The 19247-nt window shown below is 37.4% G+C and overlaps 1 protein-coding gene across 7 annotated transcripts in view; it reads right to left on the reverse strand.

Annotated features, from left to right (window-relative positions):
- MYRFL (myelin regulatory factor like) overlaps positions 1-19247 on the reverse strand; it is a 113353-nt gene that overhangs the window by 71205 nt on the left and 22901 nt on the right. For 6 of the 7 annotated variants that reach the window (XM_073900669.1, XM_073900667.1, XM_073900664.1 and 3 more), the window contains exon 2: positions 14676-14766. In XM_073900669.1, coding sequence (XP_073756770.1) covers positions 14676-14766 — 91 coding nt within the window. Of the gene's footprint in view, positions 1-6756; positions 6846-14675; positions 14767-19247 lie in introns of all 7 variants that reach the window. The other variant, XM_073900668.1, reaches the window with a different exon arrangement.

Below are 19247 nucleotides of genomic sequence, written 5' to 3' on the forward strand. Positions count from 1 at the left end.
TTGGGACAAACAGCTGCTTAAAGTGAAAGGGGAATCTTGGGAAAAAGAGATTCAGAGAGGGGAACCCTAGATTCTGTGTAAAAACTCGGGCCGAGAGTCTGACTCCCAAGCCATCAACGTATGGGGCTGACTGCACATAGTCCAACCAAAAAACAAAAAAGCAAGATGAACAAACAAACAAAACTGAAATAAAATTAGAACTACTGCTCAAGAGACAGTTTATAATTTGAGTTTAAGGAAAGTAACTGCCTGGTAAAACAGAAGTATATATATTCTTCAGAGAAAAGTAAAAAAAATCCAGACATTCACAATGTCCAGAATACACTAAGGATTACTCAACAAATGGAGAAGCAGGAAAATATGGCATACCATCGAGGAAAAGAACAATTAGTGGACACCAACCCAGAGATGATCCAAATATTGGATTAGTAGATAAATCTAGATTTTAGCTGCAGCTATTATAAAAACAGCTGTTGTAACTCAGCCTAATGGAGTAGAGGATAATGTGTTTGGAAAGAATAAAAAACAAAATCTCAGCAAAAAATAGAAACTAAAAAAGAACTTAATGGAAATTCTAGAACTGAAAAAAAATTAGAAATGAAAATAAAAATAGAAAATGAAAAAATCACTGGGTGGTGTAACAGAAGAATTGAAGACAAATCAATAGGTATAATCCAGTCTAAAGAACAGAGAGGGGAAAATGAACATAAAAAGAGGGGCAAGAAAGAGAGTGAACCGTGGAGAGGATGTAACAGAAAAATAATTAAAGATATCATGACCAAAATCTTCCCAAATTTAGTAAAAGACATAAATTTATAGGTTCAAGAAGCTCAGCAAATCCTAAGTAAGATAAAGATGGAGAAAATCACACCTAGGTCATTAGAGTCAAATCAGCACAAATAAAGAAAAATTTTCAAACTAACCAAAGAAAAACAACATATTGCATGTAAGGTAATAGTGGTTCAAACGACCAATGACTTCTCATCAAAATCTCCAGAGGTAAAAAGTGCAACAATATCTTTAAAATGCTAGTGAAAATCAAAACTGACAATCTATAATTTCATATCTGATGAAGATACCTTTAAGAATAAAAGCAAAATAAAGACATTGTCAGATTAAAAAAAAATTTAAGTGAAACCATAAACAGACATGCACAATAAGAAATGTTAAAGACAATATTTAGGCTAAAGAGAAATGATATCAGAGGGAAACTTGAAATTTTAGGAAGGAATGTAGAGAATAAAAAATTGTATATATCTGAATGCAAATTCGGTTTTTTTCTTAATTTCTTTAAAATACATAGGACTGTTTAAAGCAAAAAATGTGAAATTATCTTGTAGCATTTATAATGAAGGTGTAATATTTATGACAGCTATAGCACAGAGGGAGTGGGGGATAAAATAGAATTATACAGGGCGCCTGGGTGGCTCAGGCATTGTCTGCCTTGCGCTCAGGTCATGATCCCAGGGTCCTGGGATCAAGTCCCGCATCAGGCTCCCTGCTCAGCAGGAAGCCTGCTTCTCCCTCTCCCACTCCCCCTGTTTATGTTCCTGCTCTCGCTATCTCTCTGTCAAATAAATAAATAAAATCTTTAAAAAAAATAGAATTATATAATTGAAGGTTTCTACATTTTACATAAAGTGATACAATATTAATTCATTAAATTTAAGTAGACTGTAAAAAGTTAAATGATGCAAAGAGGTATAGCTAAAGTCAGTAGATAAAATGGAATTCTAAAATTATTCAAATAATACAAAATAAAGTAAAAAGGAGTTACAAAGAAGAAATAGAAAGGATAAAAAGAAGACAAATAATATAATGGCAGAATTAAATACATTATCAATGATTACATTAAATGTTAATGGACTAAAACTCCAATAAAAGGCAGAGATTGTAAGAATGGATTTTTTTAAAAAATAAGACCAACTGTACATTGCCTGTAAGAAACACTTTATATATAAAGACTCAGATAAGTTGGAAACTAATGGAGAAAAAAGGTATTAGCAGGCAGAAGTGATTTCATGAAAAATAGGTAAAATAGGGATGCCTGGGTGGCTCAGTCATTAAGCGTCTGCCTTTGGCTCAGGTCATGATCCCAGGGGCCTGGGGTCGAGCCCCGCATTGGGCTCCCTGCTCCACGGGAGGCCTGCTTCTCCCTCTCCCACTCCCCCTGCTTGTGTTCCCTCTCTCGCTCTCTCTCCCTCTGTCAAATAAATAAAATCTTTATAAAAAAAATAGGTAAAATAGACTTCAAAATAAAGAGTATTACTAAAAATAAAGAGGTTCATTCCATAGTAATAACAGTCCTTTCATTAAGAAGGCATAGCAATCATGATTGTTTATATATCCAATAACAGAACTTCAAAATACATGAAGCAGAATTGACAGAATTAAAAGGAGAAATAAATAATTGTACAGTCATAGTTGGAGATTTTAACATCCCTCTTTCATCAATTGATAGAACAAATGGGTAGTACAAATTGATACAACAAAAAAATCAGTAATGACAAAGATCACCTAAGAAATTTCTTTAAGAAGAAAAGGAAATGATGTGTTTTAATACTGAGAAGAATTTTGCAGTTCCCTTCAGAGAATTTGAGGGACGAATTAATGACAGTTACATTCAAAGCCAAGAAAATCATGAAAAGAAGGCTGTGGTTCAAGAAAAACAATAAGATCAAGAAAGAAAATATAATCATAATAAATTGTATGAGAATACATAATGATAATAATGTAAGCCCTGGATATTGACCTAAGCAAAAATTTTTCTAGAACTTTATGATATTGGGAGGCTGGTGCTAGAAGTGGGTGTCAGGTGTGGTATAAGAAAGTTAAATCCTCCTTAAAGATGATATTAAGTTCTTAAAATATATAAAGTAGGAAGAGCAATATAAAACAACATTTAGATATAAAGTGGTAGAAATATCTAAAATAGTTGAAAAGTATCTGCCTCTGGGAGAGGCAAACTAAGGAACGTGGGGAAGACTGAAGCAGAGGATTGCTGGTTTTCATTATAAGCCATATACACATAGTACCTTTGACTTCTTAAATTCTGCACAAGTATCACTTCTATAGATCTACAAATTAAATTTTGTGATTGACTCTGTGATCTTACAATTCCACATTCAAGATTCTAGGCAGTTATTTACCTTTATATTAGTGATACCACTGGAATTCAGTAATGTTAATAAAATCTAAAAATCATAAGAAAATTATCAACTCACTCAAGAAATATGCCATGGCATATTGTATACAGGAACGCATGCATGGAGAATCAAAGTTCCCTTTGTGGAGTGGCAGCAACATGTGGTGATGGTTTAAAAATGAAGATTTTGAAAATTTTTTTAAAGATTTATTTATTGTAGAGAGAGTGCATGAGCAGGGGGAAGGGCAAAGGGGGAGAAAGAGAAATCCTCAAGGAGACTTCAGAGGAGAACCCAATGCAGGGCTTGAAAATTTTTTAAAGATTTATTTATTTATTTTAGAGAGAGTGCATGAGCAGGGGGAAGGGCAAAGGGAGAGGAAGAGAAATCCTCAAGCAGGCTTCAGAGCAGAACCCAAACAGGGCTTGATCCCAGGACCCTGAGATCATGACCTGAGCCAAAATCAGGAGTGAGATGCTTAACTGACTGAACCACCCAGGTACCCCAAGATTTTGAAATTTTTAATGCTTTCCTTGCAGTTTACTCTCTTTTCCAAAACTCACATCTACTCCCTTATTTTATTGAATTCCATGCTCACTGCATTTTCTAGTATTGAGAGAAATTTTGCAGTTCTTTTCAGAGAATTTGAAGGAAGAATAAGTGAGAGCTACCTTTAAAACCAAGCAAATTGTTAAAACAAAGGCAATAATTAACTTTAAGAAAAACACTGTTGTTTGGGACTGTTTATGAGCAGCTAATCTCCTCATTACTCACAATCACATCAGGAATCCCAGTCATGCATATTAAACTGGTTTTGGTCTTCATGCTCTGAATTTGCCTATTATGCCAAAGGGATTTCCATGAAGTAGACCCGGAAAGTGACAGAACCATGGGTCACTCCTTGAGTGGCCATCTGTCTCTCCCTTCTGTAGGAAATAGTTGTAATAATCAACAGATTCTTAGCTACTGATAAAAAAATGAATAATTTGCCTTCTAAACCTCCTCCTCTCAGATATATAACTTGTTACTGTGTTTGGGAGAATAAATGGATAAATATGGTCTCCTGGGGGGTTGAATGCCATGCAACCAAAAGAGAGAATGCCAAATGGACTCTTCTTTCCAGCTGGTTAAGTTATATGTATATCCATGACAGCTGCATGCTATGCCCAAAGCAGCCAATATTTCTTTCAGATAGTATTCAGGCTTGACCAAGTTGTTGTTGAGTGCCTACTACGTGCTCATGACTATACTAGGCACTATGTAGGACATACAGTATTAAGACATGGACTTCATGTAAATACCCAACTGCAACTACTCACAATTCAACAGTCCAATCCCAAGTTTTCTTTGATGACTCCCCCAGTGCCTTCACACACCAATTGTGCCTTCTCTAAAGCTCTGTTGTGCTCACAGTGAGCTCAACTTAGCACAGTGCTTGGTATAGAGTTGGTACTTAATAAATATGAATTACTGCTTTTTTAATACTACATATGGCCATAAGTATGTTATATATATAAGTTCATATATTAAAAGATGGCTTTCCTGACCATCTAATCTAAAATAGTAGCCTTCCCCCACCCTTCTTCCTACTCCCTTACTTTATGTTTATTTTTCTTCATCTTACTGAATGACTTTATACTATATGCCATTGTCTTTCTCTTCCCACTAGAGCGGCATGACAGCAGTGGAGTACCAAGAGTAGAGGGATGGGAGCGTCTCACCACAGCAGCAGGCAATAAGGAAATGCATTGTCTGTGGGAATTTAAAAACAATACTTACACCTACAAAAAGTCAGTGTGCTTTTATTCTCACCATGCACCACCAACTCAGAGAAAAATGCCTAGGTCAGGGCAGGCTGCTTCCCACCACACTGCCCTTGGTAAACTAATAGCAGGGATTTCATCTGTTTTGTTCACTGTTTTACTCCCTCTCCCAATTATAGACATAGTTGCTATTGAAAATAATTTCTCCAATTTTTCATGTATGGGATTTATCGCTCCCACATGGACATTTACATTAAGAACATATCTTAATACTGTGTGTGTGTGTCTTGCACAGTGTCCCAGTGGTGAGCATGTTGTAGACACACAATAAATACTTGATCAAGCTTGGTTAGGGTTTGTACCCACAACCTGGAAGTTGGGGTGAGAAAGGGCCTTCGCAGAAACGTTGTCAGTGGATAAATAGCCCAAGAAAATAATTTCATGATAGGGCAGAGGAAGCAAGATGCCACCCCACCCCTCCAGTCCTTTACTGGCAAACTGCAAGGACCCTGAGCTTCCCACCACCACTCCTCTCTGTTGCTTTAGAAATAGATAAACCTTAATGGAGAACCTACCCTGGTCCAAGCACCAAGCTCACCCTTTGCATGTGTTATCTCATCTAATCTCAACTACCATCATGGGGAAAGGTACTACTATTGTCCCTATTCCATAGGCAATGCTACTAAGGCTTGATGAGGTTACATAACTTAACCAAGATTATTCATCTGGCAACTAGTCAAGCTGAAATCAAGTGGTCTACCACCAGAGTTAATGCTCTAAAACACATGATGATTTAAACACAGACTCTCCTAATCAAATTAATTACTATAGGTAATTTTCCACAAATATCTTTAGAACCAAGATGTCGCCAATACTGTTTCAGCCCAGGATTCTGTTTAGCCTTCCTCCTACTGCATCAGTTTGAACCCAGAAGTCAAACTGGTCAATGAACTCACACAGCCTTTAAACAAGCTCTTCTCACAGAACTACACGTATTACCTCACCCCTTTCACAACACCACAGTAAAGAGCTTATCAGCCCCACCCCACTGGTGGCAGAACTAAAGCATGCCTCTGGTCATTGACTCCTAGCCCATTTTGCTGTCCAACCCCAATAAGCCAAGTCCTAAGTAAAACCCAGAATAAGCTCCACTATTAGAATGAAATAAAATAAAACCTGCAGCTGATTCCTCATGGACCTAATGTGTCTTTACAGTCCACCTCCTGTGAAGTCACCCATTCAGACCTGTGAATAGGTGTCACCCCAGTGCCCTCAGCTAGTTCCGTCTTACTCCATAGGTAGGACCCCAAGGCCAGCCTAAAACTCAATATGATATGACCTCCACTGAGAACACTTACTCAAACCAAACCAAATTATTTGGTTTGGAACATAGGAGGTGATGGAGGAGGCATGTTTGTGTGACTTAACGTAGGGCTTCTCAATCTATAATGTGCATGCACATTCCATGAAGATCTTATTAAAAATGCAGAGTCTAATTCAGCTTTTCTGGGGGAAGGTCTGAGATGCTACATTTCTAGCTCCCAGGTCAGGTGAGTGCTGCTCCCTGACATACACTTAGAGTAAAGAAAGGAAGGAGGTAAACCTCTGGGCATTTTTGAAGGAAACAAAGCCTGTTTTAAGATTCACTAGTCTCTTTTCTGGAGTCTTCCTTCTATAGACACACACACACATACACACACACACACACACACACACACACACACACACTCTTCTTGTCCTTCTTCCTGCAACCTCCAGGGTTCTATGCTATCCCCTAAATATCTATGCCCCCCTCCCTTCAAGCAGCTCTCCAGACTTAGACATTTCCCAATGTGTCCACCAGAGCTTACCTGTGTACCTAGTAGGTAACTGGCTGGCTAACCTAGGGAAATCAGAGGACTTCAGCCTGCTCCTCCTGGGCAGACAGCTGCCCTGGACTCTGCCACACAAGGAAACAAAGGGTTAAGGTCAATATTCAGAAATTTTCACGTGCTGACACGACTGCCCTTAGCTCCCTCAACATACCAATTAGATTCACACAGAAAGATGAGAAAGTCCTGAGGGGCGTATCCCAATGCTCATGCATGGGTACCTGCCTCCCAAAAGGGGTCAAAGGCCAAATAAATTTGAGAAACACTGTATACTATTTCTCTTCTCCAGTTGCACATTAGCATAACAAAGGCTCTGAAAAGTCCTGCAGTAAAGTTCATTTAGCTTTGTCTTTGTTGAAGCCAGTGACTCATAAGCTTATTTACTCATCATGGAGCTTTTCTTTATCCCCCACAGCATCTCATGGGACCAATTTTCCATAGAGCATCTAGGGGCATCTGTTTCACAGGGCCAATAATTCCATTTTTGAATATGTTTGAGATGTGAAAATCTCCCTATGAGATTCAAACTGGGTCTCATCAATTTTGCAGCCTCGTGGTCTCTTAGATCGTTTTGGCAAAGAGTTGTCACTGACATTTTTTAAAAGCATAATTCATAGGCAATACAGTAGATGGGAAGTGACTCAAGATTGGTCATAAACTTAGGTTTGAATCCTAGTTCTACTACTTATTAGCTGTGAACCCAGGCAAGAAAACCTACATCTCAGGGCTGTTAAGAGGAATGCAACTAACCTGCAAAAAGAGCCAGGTGTTTAGAAATAGTCAACACTTGGAGTCTTTGAATAGGTTGTACAGATGTAATGATCACTGAGCCAGCTGAACAGTCTCATGGTCGGGGATGGACCGGAGCTGTTTCCGCTTGTTTTTGCTCAGACTTTTATTTCAGCCTCACTTAACTGCATGCACCTGAGCGGTTTTTATCAAGCAATGACAGGTTATCTGATTACTGGACTGTTCTTGAATGGGTATGAACATTGACAATCTTTGCAAACTAAGGCTCAGACCCATCCTGAGTCACATCTTTTGTCAGATAATTTTAGATGCGTTAAATGTATTTCCCTGAGGTTCACATTGCTCCCAAATATCACCTAATTAGTCTAAAAGCTGCATAGAGAAGAAAGGTCATGTGTAGAGCCAGGCACATTTGGATCCCAGCTTTGCCACTTATTGACCTGTGGAGAGTTACTTACTCTCTTTGCACCTCCATATTTATAAAATATAGATAATATTGTGTCTGCTTGGCAAATTTGTTCAGAGAATGAAATGTGTAAAATCAAATATGTAATTAAATAAATGAACGTGTAAAAAATGCAAAGAACATTGCCCAACACTTGGTAAGTGCTCAACAATATTAATTCCCTCCTCTACCTCCCTTACACCCAACCACCCCTAAAAGTAGAGGATGAATCCAGTTGGGCAAACCAACAGTGATAGCCTATAAGGAGATAATTCTGGTCCTATAGGAAGGAGCATTATTATCATGGAAACTATGACGATATGGCAGATTTCAGACTTCCCAGATAAGAAGACAAGTTCTTTGAATAAGGCTTTTGTTCACTTCTCCCCACCAAACAGCTAAAGTTCTTTCTTCTACTTATAAAAGTGATCCATATGATTAAGCAGAACCCTGGTACAATCAGCTATACCTTCTCTTAAGGAGCAGTTACATAGAAGAGAGACTAGACAACTTCTGGCAGATTGTTTTCAGGCCAGAGATGGTAAGGATACATACCGCCCACTCTTTCCTCAGGAATTCACAACCATGGTTTGGATGGAGTGAAGGGGAATGTGAGGGAAGGCATGGGGCAATTAGTGTCTGAATTCAGCCCACACAGTGCCTAGAGCAGAAGAGCCAGCTCAGAATGTGGGCTTACACATTTGGCCACCCACTAGCTGTGTGTGTGTTTGTGTTTAACTAGCTTTCAAAATGTTGAGCTTCCCTTCATCCTGTGGTCATTCAGCAAGGATGTTCTTGTCAGCAAAGAGCAGCAAGGGCCAGGTACCAGAGATATCCACAGATAGGTTTCCTCATTACTGAGATTCAGGTCCGGTTTCACTCTTTCATGGGGGAGAGAGGGGAGGGCATTTACAAGTATACCAAAATAGGCTCAATAACAAAATGGAGATGACAGAGAAAGGTCAGTGAACTTGAAGACAGATCAAAAGAAATTATCCAATGTGAACAACAGAGTGAAAAAAGATTGAAAAAAAATCAGCTGAGACTTAGGAACCTATGTACAGTATCAAAGGTCTAGCATTTGTATCACTGGAGTCCTAAAAAGAGGTAAGAAAGACATTGGTACAGAAAAATAAATGTGAAGAAATAATAGCTGAAAACTTTCCAGATATACTGAAAATTTTTAATTTACAAATTCAAAAACAATATAATCCCAAACAATATAATCTCAAAGAAAACTATGCTTAGCGGTGCCTGGGTGGCTCAGTTGGTTGGGTGTGTCTGACTCTTGATTTTGGCTCAGGTCATGATCTCGGGGTCGTGGGGTCAAGCCCCAAGTTGGGCGCTATGCTCAGGGCAGAGTTCATTTGTCCCTCTTTCACCTCCTCTGCCCTGCCCCCTGGCTCATGCATCTCTCTCTCTCAAATAAACAAATAAAATCTTAAAAAAAAAAAAGGCATAGAGTTTGGGACATACAACAGTCCCAATTTGCAGATGACATCATTGTAAACACAGAAAATCCCCAAAAATCTATTTAAAAAGCTCTCAGAACTAATAAATGACTTCATTAAGATTGTAGGACCCAAGCTTAATTTATAAATATCATACTATTTTTATATGTGGGCAATGAATAATTGGAACCTAAAACTTCAGGGGGAAACTTATTATTTACAATAGGTCAAAGAGAAACACGAAATATTTAGATATAAGTCTAACAAAATTTGTGCAGCATTTACATGCTGAAATCCATATAACACTGATGAAAGAAATCAAAGAAGGCCTAAACAAATGGAGAGATATACCATGTTGATGGATTGGAAGATTCAATTTTGTTAAGATATCAGTTCTCCACATATAGATCTCTGGACTTAACACAATCCTAATCAAAATCCCAGCATGATTGTATAGATATCAACAAGCTAATTATAATATTTATATGGGAAATCAAATGAACTAGAATAGTCAAAACAGTTTTGAAAAAGACAAATTTGGAGCACTTACACTATATGATTTCAAGACTTATAATAAAAGCACAATAATCAAGATAGTGTAGTATTGGCAAAATGATAGGCACATAGATCAACGGAACAGTCTAGAGTCTAGATATAGATCTACACAAATATGGTCAACTGATTTTTTACTACAGTGTAAAAGTAATTTAATTTAATTTAATAATCTTCCTAGGCTATTCAACAAATAAATCCAGAATAATTGGACATCCATACACAAAGAAATTAATCTCAACCTATATCTCAAACTTTATAAAAAAATTAATTCAAAATGGATCATAGGCCTAAATGTAAAGTGCAAGACTCTAAAACTTTTAGAAGAAAACAGAAGAAAATTTTGGGAAGCTTAGATTGGGCAATATCTGTATTTCTTAGATATAAAGCATAAACCATGTAGGAAAAAGATAAGTTGGACATCTTCAAAATTTTAAACTTTGTTCTGGGAAAGATACTGTTAAAAGAATGGAAACTTAAATTACAGACTGGCAGAAAATATTCACAAATCACATATCTAACAAAGTTCTTATATCCAGAATGTTAAACAATTCTTTAAACTCAAAGGTAAGAAAACTCCAATGGGCAAAAAATTTAAACAGAACCTATACCAAAGAAAATGTATAAATAGCAAACAAGCACACAAAATGACACTCAACATCATTAGTCATTAGGAAAATGCAAGTTAACACACAATGAGATACAATGGCTTTTTATTATAGAATGGCTATAATAAAAATTTTCTAAACTGATAATACCAAGAACTGGCAATGAAGAGAAGCAACTGGATGTCTTATACACTGCTAATGGTAATGGAAAATGGTAAGGCTGCTCTAGAAAATTCAGCAATTTCTATAAAGTTAAGCTTATACTCAAAATATTACCCAGCAGACTTCATTCTAAATATTACCCTCAGATCCTCATGGGGACAAACAGAGCTTTTCCTCTATGGTCAGGAACAAGACAGGAATGCCCCCTCTCACCATTACTATTTAACATAGTATTAGAAGTCTTGGCCTCAGCAATCAAACAACAAAAAGAAATAAAAGGCATCCAAATCAGCAAGGAAGACGTCAAACTGTCAATATTTGCAGATGATATGATACTCTATGCAGAAAACCTGAAAGACTCCAACAAAAATTTGCTAGGACTAATACATGAATTCAGCACAGTTGTAGGATATAAACTCAACATAGAGAAATCTGTTGTATTTCTACATACAAAAAATGAAGCAGCAGAAAAAGAAATTAGGAAATCGATCCCATTTACAATCTCATCAGAAACAATAAGATACCTAGGAATAAACCTAACCAAAGAGGTAAAAGACCTGTACTCTGAAAACCATAGACAACTTATGAAAGAAATTGAAGAGGACACAAAGAAATGGAAAAACAGTCCATGCTCATGGATTAGAAAAACAAATGTTAAAATGTCTATATTACCCAAAACAATCTGCACATTTAAAGCAAACCCTATCAAAATAACACCAGCATTTTTCACAAAGCTAGAACAAACAATACTAAAATTTGTATGGAACCACAAAAGACCCTGAATAGCCAAAACAATCCTGAAAAAGAAAAGCAAAGCTGGAGATGTCATGATTCTGGACTTCCAGCTCTATTACAAAGCTGTAGTCATCAAGACAGTATGGTACTGGCACAAAAACAGACACATAGATTAATGAAACAGACTAGAAGATCCCAGAAATTGATCCATAACTATATGATCAACTAATCTTTAACAAAGCAGGAAAGAATACCCAGTGGAAAAAAGTCTCTTCAACAAATGGTGTTGGGAAAATGGGACAGCAACATGCAGAAGAATGAAACTGGACCACTTTCTTACACCACACACAAAAATAAATTCAAAATGGATGAAAGACCTAAATGTGAGACAGGAAACCACCAACTCCTAGAAGAGAACAGGCAGCAACCTCTTTGTCCTCGGCTGTAGCAACTTCTTACTAGACATGTCTCAGGAGACAAGGGAAACAAAAGCAAAAATGAACTATTGGGACTTCATCAAGCTAAAAAACTTCTGCACAGTGAAGGAAACAATCAACAAAACTAAAGGCAACCTATGGAATAGGAGAAGATATTTACAAATGACATTATTTGATAAAGGGTGGGTATCCAAAATCTATAAAGAACTTAACAAACTTAGCACCCCAAAAATAAATAATACAGTTAAAAAATAGGCATAAGAGGGGTGTCTGGGTGGTTCAGTCAGTTGAACTTCTGGCTGTTGGTTTCAGCTCAGGTCATGATCTCATGGGTCATAGAATTGAGCCCTGCCCTGGGCTCTGCACTTAGCAGGGAGTCTACTTGAAGATTCTGTCCCTCTGCCCCTCCCCCAACTCATGCATGTGTGCTCTCTCTCTCTCTCTCAAATAAATAAATAAGTCTTTAAAAAAGAATGAAAGAAAAGGAAAGAAGGAAGGGAGGGAGGGAGGGAGGCAGTGAGGGAGGGAGGAAGGAAGGAAGGAAGAAATGGGCAAAAGACATGAATAGACATTTTTCCAAAGAAGACATCCAGATGGCTAACAGACACATGAAAAGATGCTCAACATCACTCACCATCGGGGAAATGCAAATCAAAACCTCAATGAGATACCACCTCACACCAGTCAGAATGGCTAGAATTAACAAGTCAGGAAATGACAGATGTTGGCGAGGATGCAGAGAAAGCAGAACCCTCTTAACACTGTTGGTGGGAATGCAAGCTGGTGCAGCCACTCTGGAAAACAGTATGGACGTTCCTCAAAAAGTTAAAAATAGAACTACCCTATGACCCAACAATTGCACTACAAGTTATTTACCCAAAGGGTACAAAAATACACATTTGAAGGGGCACATGCACCCCAAAGTTTACAGCAGCATTATCAACAATAGCCAAACTATGGAAAAAGCCCAAATGTCCATCAACTGATGAATGGATAAAGAAAATGCGGTATGTATATATACATATATATATATACACATTTGTATATATATATGTGGTATGTATATATATATATACATTTGTATATATATGTGGTATGTGTATATATATATATATATATATATTCACACACACACATATATATATATACACACACATATATATTCAGGATTATATATATAATCCTGAAAAAGAAAAGCAAAGCTGGAGACATGATTCTGGACTTCCAGTTCTATTACAAAGCTGTAGTCATCAAGACAGTATGGTACTGACACAAAAACAGATACATATAATGGAATATTACTCAACCATCAAAAAGAACGAAATCTTGCCATTTGCAATGATGTGGATGAAGCTAAAGTATATTATGCTAAGTGAAATAAGTCAGTCAGAGAAAGACAAATACCATATGATTTCACTCATATATGGAATTTAGGAAACAAAACAGATAAACATATGGGAAGGGGAAAAAAAAGAGCAAGGGAAGCAAACCATAAGAGACTCTAAAAGATAGAAAAAAAGCTGAAGGTTGATGGAGGAAGGTGGGTGGGGGATGGGCTAAGTGGGTGATAAATATTAAGGAGGGCACTTCTTATGATGAACATTTTTTATAATGTAAGTGATGAATCACTAAATTCTACTCCTGAAACCAATATTACACTATATGTGAAGCAACTAGAATTTAAATAAAAATTTGAATAAATAAATAAATATTACCCTCAAAAATTAAAACTCTTGATCACATAAAAACCTGGGCATTAATATTTATAGAAACTATTCATAATGGCCCAAAACTGGAAATAACCCAAATGTCCTTGAATGGGTAACTAGATAAACAAACTGAATTATAAACATTCAACAGAGTCTTTCTCAGCAATAAAAAGGAATGAACTATTGATCAAAGACTTTATGTTTAGTAAAAGAAGCCATACTAAAAATGTTTTATCCCATAGATTTCATTTATGTGACATTCAAGAAAAGCAAAACTATAGGAACAGAGAATAGACCAGTGGTCACTAGGGGCTGGGGTGGGTGTCTGACCACAAAGGGGAAGCATAAAGGAAGTGTTTCAGGTGAGGGAACTATTGTTTGTGCTGATCATGATGGTATTTCTACAAGTCTATGAATTTGTCAAAACTCACAATACTATATACAGGATAAAAATTGAATGTTACTGTATGTAAATTAAAAATAAAAGAAAGCTGGAGTGGCTATGTTAATATCAGAATATGAGAGCAGAAATCAATGAAATACAAAACAGAAAAACAATTAAGAATATACATTTAACCAAAAGCTGATTTCCAAAGGGTTAAGAAAACTGATAAACCTCTTGCCAGATGGATCAAGAATAAAAAGACACAAATTACTGATATCAAGAACAACAAAAGGATTATCACTCTAGATTCTACGGACATTAAAAGTAAAATAAGGGAATACGATGAGCAACTTCATGCCAGTGAATTTGACAACTTAGATGAATAAATTCATTGGAAGACATTAACTGCCTAAGCTGATAATTACCAAAAGATAACCTGACTAGCCCCATATCTATTAAAGATATTGAATTGGAAGGGGAGGACCTTCCTATAAAGAAAATTCCAAGCCCAGCAGACTTTACTCAGGAAAACTGCCAGAAGAAACAATACCAACTCCATCCATGCCCTTTTGGGAAATAGAAGAGGAGGGAACACTTTCCAGCTCATTTAATTATTTCATAACTTTTAAAACATCAAATGGAGAGCAGTGCTTTCATTACTTACAAGGCCCCCAGATCAAAATCATTGCCCAGGAATTCCTCCAGCAGACTTGTATCCAGCACCGGGTTCTCCAGAGTGTCACTGGGCCCCTGAGCTGCAAAGGCAAATTAAAAATTTTGAGATTCATGAAGATTTCAGAATGGCTAGCATCTAAAAACATTGATAGGCCTGCACCCAAGAATTTTAAAGCAACTAAATAGTATACATTTATTAAGAGTGTGATCTTTCTTCCATTCAAATATTCCTTTAGAAATCTCTTTAGATCGTGATGTAATGAACACTGGGTATTATATAACACTGATGAATCACTGACCTCTACCTCTGAAACTAATAATACATTATATGTTAATTAATTGAATTTAAATTTTAAAAAAAGAACTCTCCTTAGAGGTTAGTCTCCTCCAGCAACCTTCCCTGACTGTTTAAGGCTAGTTTAGGCGCCCTTTTTTATGTGCTTCCATTAACACCCTGTGCTTTGCTTTATGCACCATTATAATTGCTTTCCCTTGTGTTTGTTTCTCCATCTAAAGTCTTTAAAGAGCAGGGACCATGTACTTCTTATAGTAGCCACAAGAATCTATGGTATAAAAAAGGCAACAATAAACATTTGTGGATGGATGCATGGATGCATGGACAGTTGGCTGGATGGTTGGTTGGTTGGTTTGTTGGTTGGACAGATTATTTCCAGTTAGTTCATCAAGAAGTATCTTGCTTCACATTTTTGTTAGACTTCCCAAAATGTAACACAATATTTTTGTCCTTTTTATTGGTTTAAAAAAATGAAAATACACTTACTGGTTTCTCTCTGATCACAATAAAAATGTTAAAATTTAAAAAGAATATAAAAGAATATAAAACATAGGAATATATAATAAAGAGGAGAAAACAATATTTGTTTGTAGATAACATGACTCTATACCTAGCAAACTCAGGAGAAACAATTGGCAATAATTAGAAATGATCAGAAAATTCAACAGAGTAGCTGATTAAAACTAAATGTAAAAAATACTTTCTTATATATAAAAAATAACCAGTCAACAATTACAATAAATATAATGAAGAGGATTCTATTCAAAATGACAAAAAGTATAAAATACCTAAATATATATTTAGGGATTTTAAAAACTAAAAAAACTCTATGAGGGGTCATAAGAAGAGATTTGAATAAATGGAAAGACACTGATCTTAGACTAAAAGGCTAAAATATCATAAAACTTTTTCTAGACATTTTTTATAACATCTGCCAAACCCATATATTCATTATCTGAGAACTTTCCCCTTGTAAAAATAGTCTCCAGCAGCTGTATTTGTAACACAACCTCTACAGGCACCCACATCAGGAAGACCCAATCCATTGGTTGACCAGTGACCAATTCGATTATTTCTCCTTAGAATGTGAACTAGACTTCAGAGCTGGTGGTTGAGATTAAGTCATATAATAACTAAGGCAAACTAGAGTGACAGTTTAAATATTTCCATCACATTAACCCAGGTCCTTCTTGATTTTTTTAATCCTTACTGAAGCCTGGTTGTTCGATTTTCACTCCAATTACATGACAAACTTGTGTATACCCAATAAACCCTTTTGAATTGGCTTGTGTGTTACCTGAAATTAAATAATCCCCAAGTTAAAGTGTTCTGAAATTCTTCTGGAAAAATAAATAGCCAAAAATCACCAGAGAATTATGGAGGAGGAGATAAATACCGAGAAATACACATCAAAGGACGTGGGATATATCTGGGATATATCAAGAAATATCACATACACATATAATGTGTAAGGACTTTTAGTACACGATAAACAAATCTTTTGACACCAGTGAGAAAAGATTTATTATTCAATGAAAGTCTTGGGGAAAATTGATTAGACATATGAGGAAAAAAATCTGGATTATTTTCCTACTTCCACACCAAAATTCCAGATGGAGCAAGATTTCAACATAAATAAATAAAACCATAGAAAGAAAATGTGTGTTAATATTCTTATGATCTTGGGATAAAGGTTTTTCCAAGCACGGCATGAAAGCCAAAAACTATAAAGCAAAAGATTGATAAATTTCACTTTCTACATTTTTTGAGGAGGAAAGAATTTTTAACATTTTATTTTGAAATAATTTCCTAGGGGCAAGTACCTTCACATTCAGATCATGGCACTAGTTACAGGAGGGCCATTTTCTGTTTAACTTTTGGCTTGCTATCTCATCCATAAAATAAAATTTTAAAAATCTTGAGCCCCTCTCAAATGGGAAAAACTGATGGATGCCAGACATAGATGGAAGAGAGGAGGAAGGAAAGAGCAGAGAGATCACCAACCCTTTTCAGTTACATAAACTAAGAGGGAAATGGATGGAAGACATTCTTAAACGCTGGGAGGGTCAGAATTTACCTCATAGTGGGGTTTAGTCTTGAGCGAGACTTTGAAGAAAGGAAAGGATGGAGGTGAGCAGGATAAGACACACTCATTCTTTCACTGATTCAACCAATATTTATTAAGCACGTACCAAGTACATGCCAAACACCGTACAAGGTTCTGGGGGACACAACAGAGAGAGGGGGGAAAAAAGACAAATTCCCTCAGGGGGCCTGAATTCTAAGGGAGGGAAAGGTGGCACCAGTGGGGGTGGGGGGGGCAGATGTGACATATGAGAAACAATAAATAAACAGGATTTTTTTTCACATGAAAATGAAACAGAGTGGTGTAAGAGGCTGCAGGGGCAAAGAGCTCCTTTTACCTGGGAAGGCTTCCTCAGAAAAGAGCCAGCCATGCAAAGACTGAGGGCAGAGCATGCCAGGGACAGGGCAGCGGTAAAGGCAGGAGAATAGGGGCTGTTTGAGAAACAGACAATTTCAGGGAGGCTACAGAATAGGAGCTCAAGGGATGGGGCAGGAGAGGTTGGCCAGAGCAATGGGAAGCCTTTGGAAAGTGACATGATAGGCTTTACATTTTTAAAAGTTTTGCTTCGTACAGCCACTTTGACAGTGTGAGGTTCCTCAAAAAACTAAAAATGGAAATACCATATGATCCAGGAATTCCACAACTGGTTATTTACTCAAGGAATATAAAAACATTAAATTTGAAAAGATATATGCATCCCTGTGTTTATTGCAGCATTATTTACAGTATCCAAGATATGGAAGCAACTAAGTGTCCGTCAGTAGATGAATGGATAAAGATGTGGTATCCATCTACAATGGTATATTACTCAGCCATAAGAAAGGATGCGATCGTGCCATCGCTGACAACATGGATGGACCTAGAGGGTATTATGCTAAGTGAAATAAGTCACACTGAGAAAGACAAATACCATATGGTTTCACCATGTGTGGAACCTAAAATAACCCAAATGAATAAACAAACAAAAAAAAATGAAGAAGTTTATTCTGGTTGCTTAGTGGGATAAGAACAGAAGGGAGATGACTTGGAATGCCACCACAATTTCAGGGACATTCGAGGTGATTTGGATTTCTTACTCTGAGCTAAGCCAAAGGAGAGGTACTTTACCTGACTCATTAATCCTCATAACAGCCCTAGGAAGTAGGCACTAATATCCCCAGTTTACAGAGAAGGCAAAGGGATTACGCAGGTTAACTAGCTTGCCCAGGGTCTCACAGCTAGTAAGTGATATGCAGGAAAACCAAGCAGGCTGCCCTGATTCCTGAGCATGTGTTCACTCCCCTCCCCATCATCACCGCCCCATTTCATGCTCCAACAACAGGCAAGACTGATTTGCTTCTACTACTTCTTTGGGCTTTGGTCAAGCTGACTGCTAAGAGAAGCAGGTGGAGGGAAGAATCTGTTTAATTTCCCACTGAAGCCCCTGCTGGTGTCCCATCTGTTTTATACAGCATGTGTGTGTGCATACACACACACACACACACACACACACACACACACACACACACACACTGCCCCAGGCAAAAATTGGAGGTGGCCTACAGATGCTAAGACCTGACCAATGTATCACTTGCTTTACATCACCCACCCTCCCCCACCACCATCCCCAGGAAGAAATAGGAGATAGTCTACAGCTCCCAGGACCTGCCCCATGTGGCATGTCCAAACACCTTAATGAACAAGGAGAGATGATCCCCGCAGTAGCCAGCTTTCTCAGGGACTCCAAAATCACATCTGTGCCTTCCAGACTCAAAGGAAATTACTCAACAAGATAAATCCGTAGTGTCAGATAAAATTGTGTTCAGAAGGCTTTGCACACACAGGGAAACTCTTAAATGACTGCTAAAATAAATCTCATGCTTTTAAAAATAATCACTTTGCTATAAATGTCTTAAACACTTATTTATTACACAGAAACCTGCAGAGATGGCATTGTTGAGCATCCCACCCCTGTCAGTGAGGCTCGGTTTCAAGCTTTGATCCTACCCTGTTCTACATTTGTCTTTTGTGGGTGTCACAGTCCTGCTCAGAACAGGAGAAGCTGCCCGGGCCTCCTGGGAGTGCCAGAGAACTGCCCCCTTAAATCACTCTCAGAGAGAAAGCCCTTCTTCACCCTAGTTCTCTGCCTTCCCTTCTAAGCTCAGAGATAGCTGCCACATGGTAACCTGTCCTGCTGCCCT

This window comes from Callorhinus ursinus, unplaced genomic scaffold (genome assembly GCF_003265705.2).
Source record: "Callorhinus ursinus isolate GAN/ISIS: 27379988/994484 unplaced genomic scaffold, GSC_fseal_2.0 scaffold14, whole genome shotgun sequence".
In the NCBI taxonomy this organism is placed as follows: domain Eukaryota; kingdom Metazoa; phylum Chordata; class Mammalia; order Carnivora; family Otariidae; genus Callorhinus; species Callorhinus ursinus.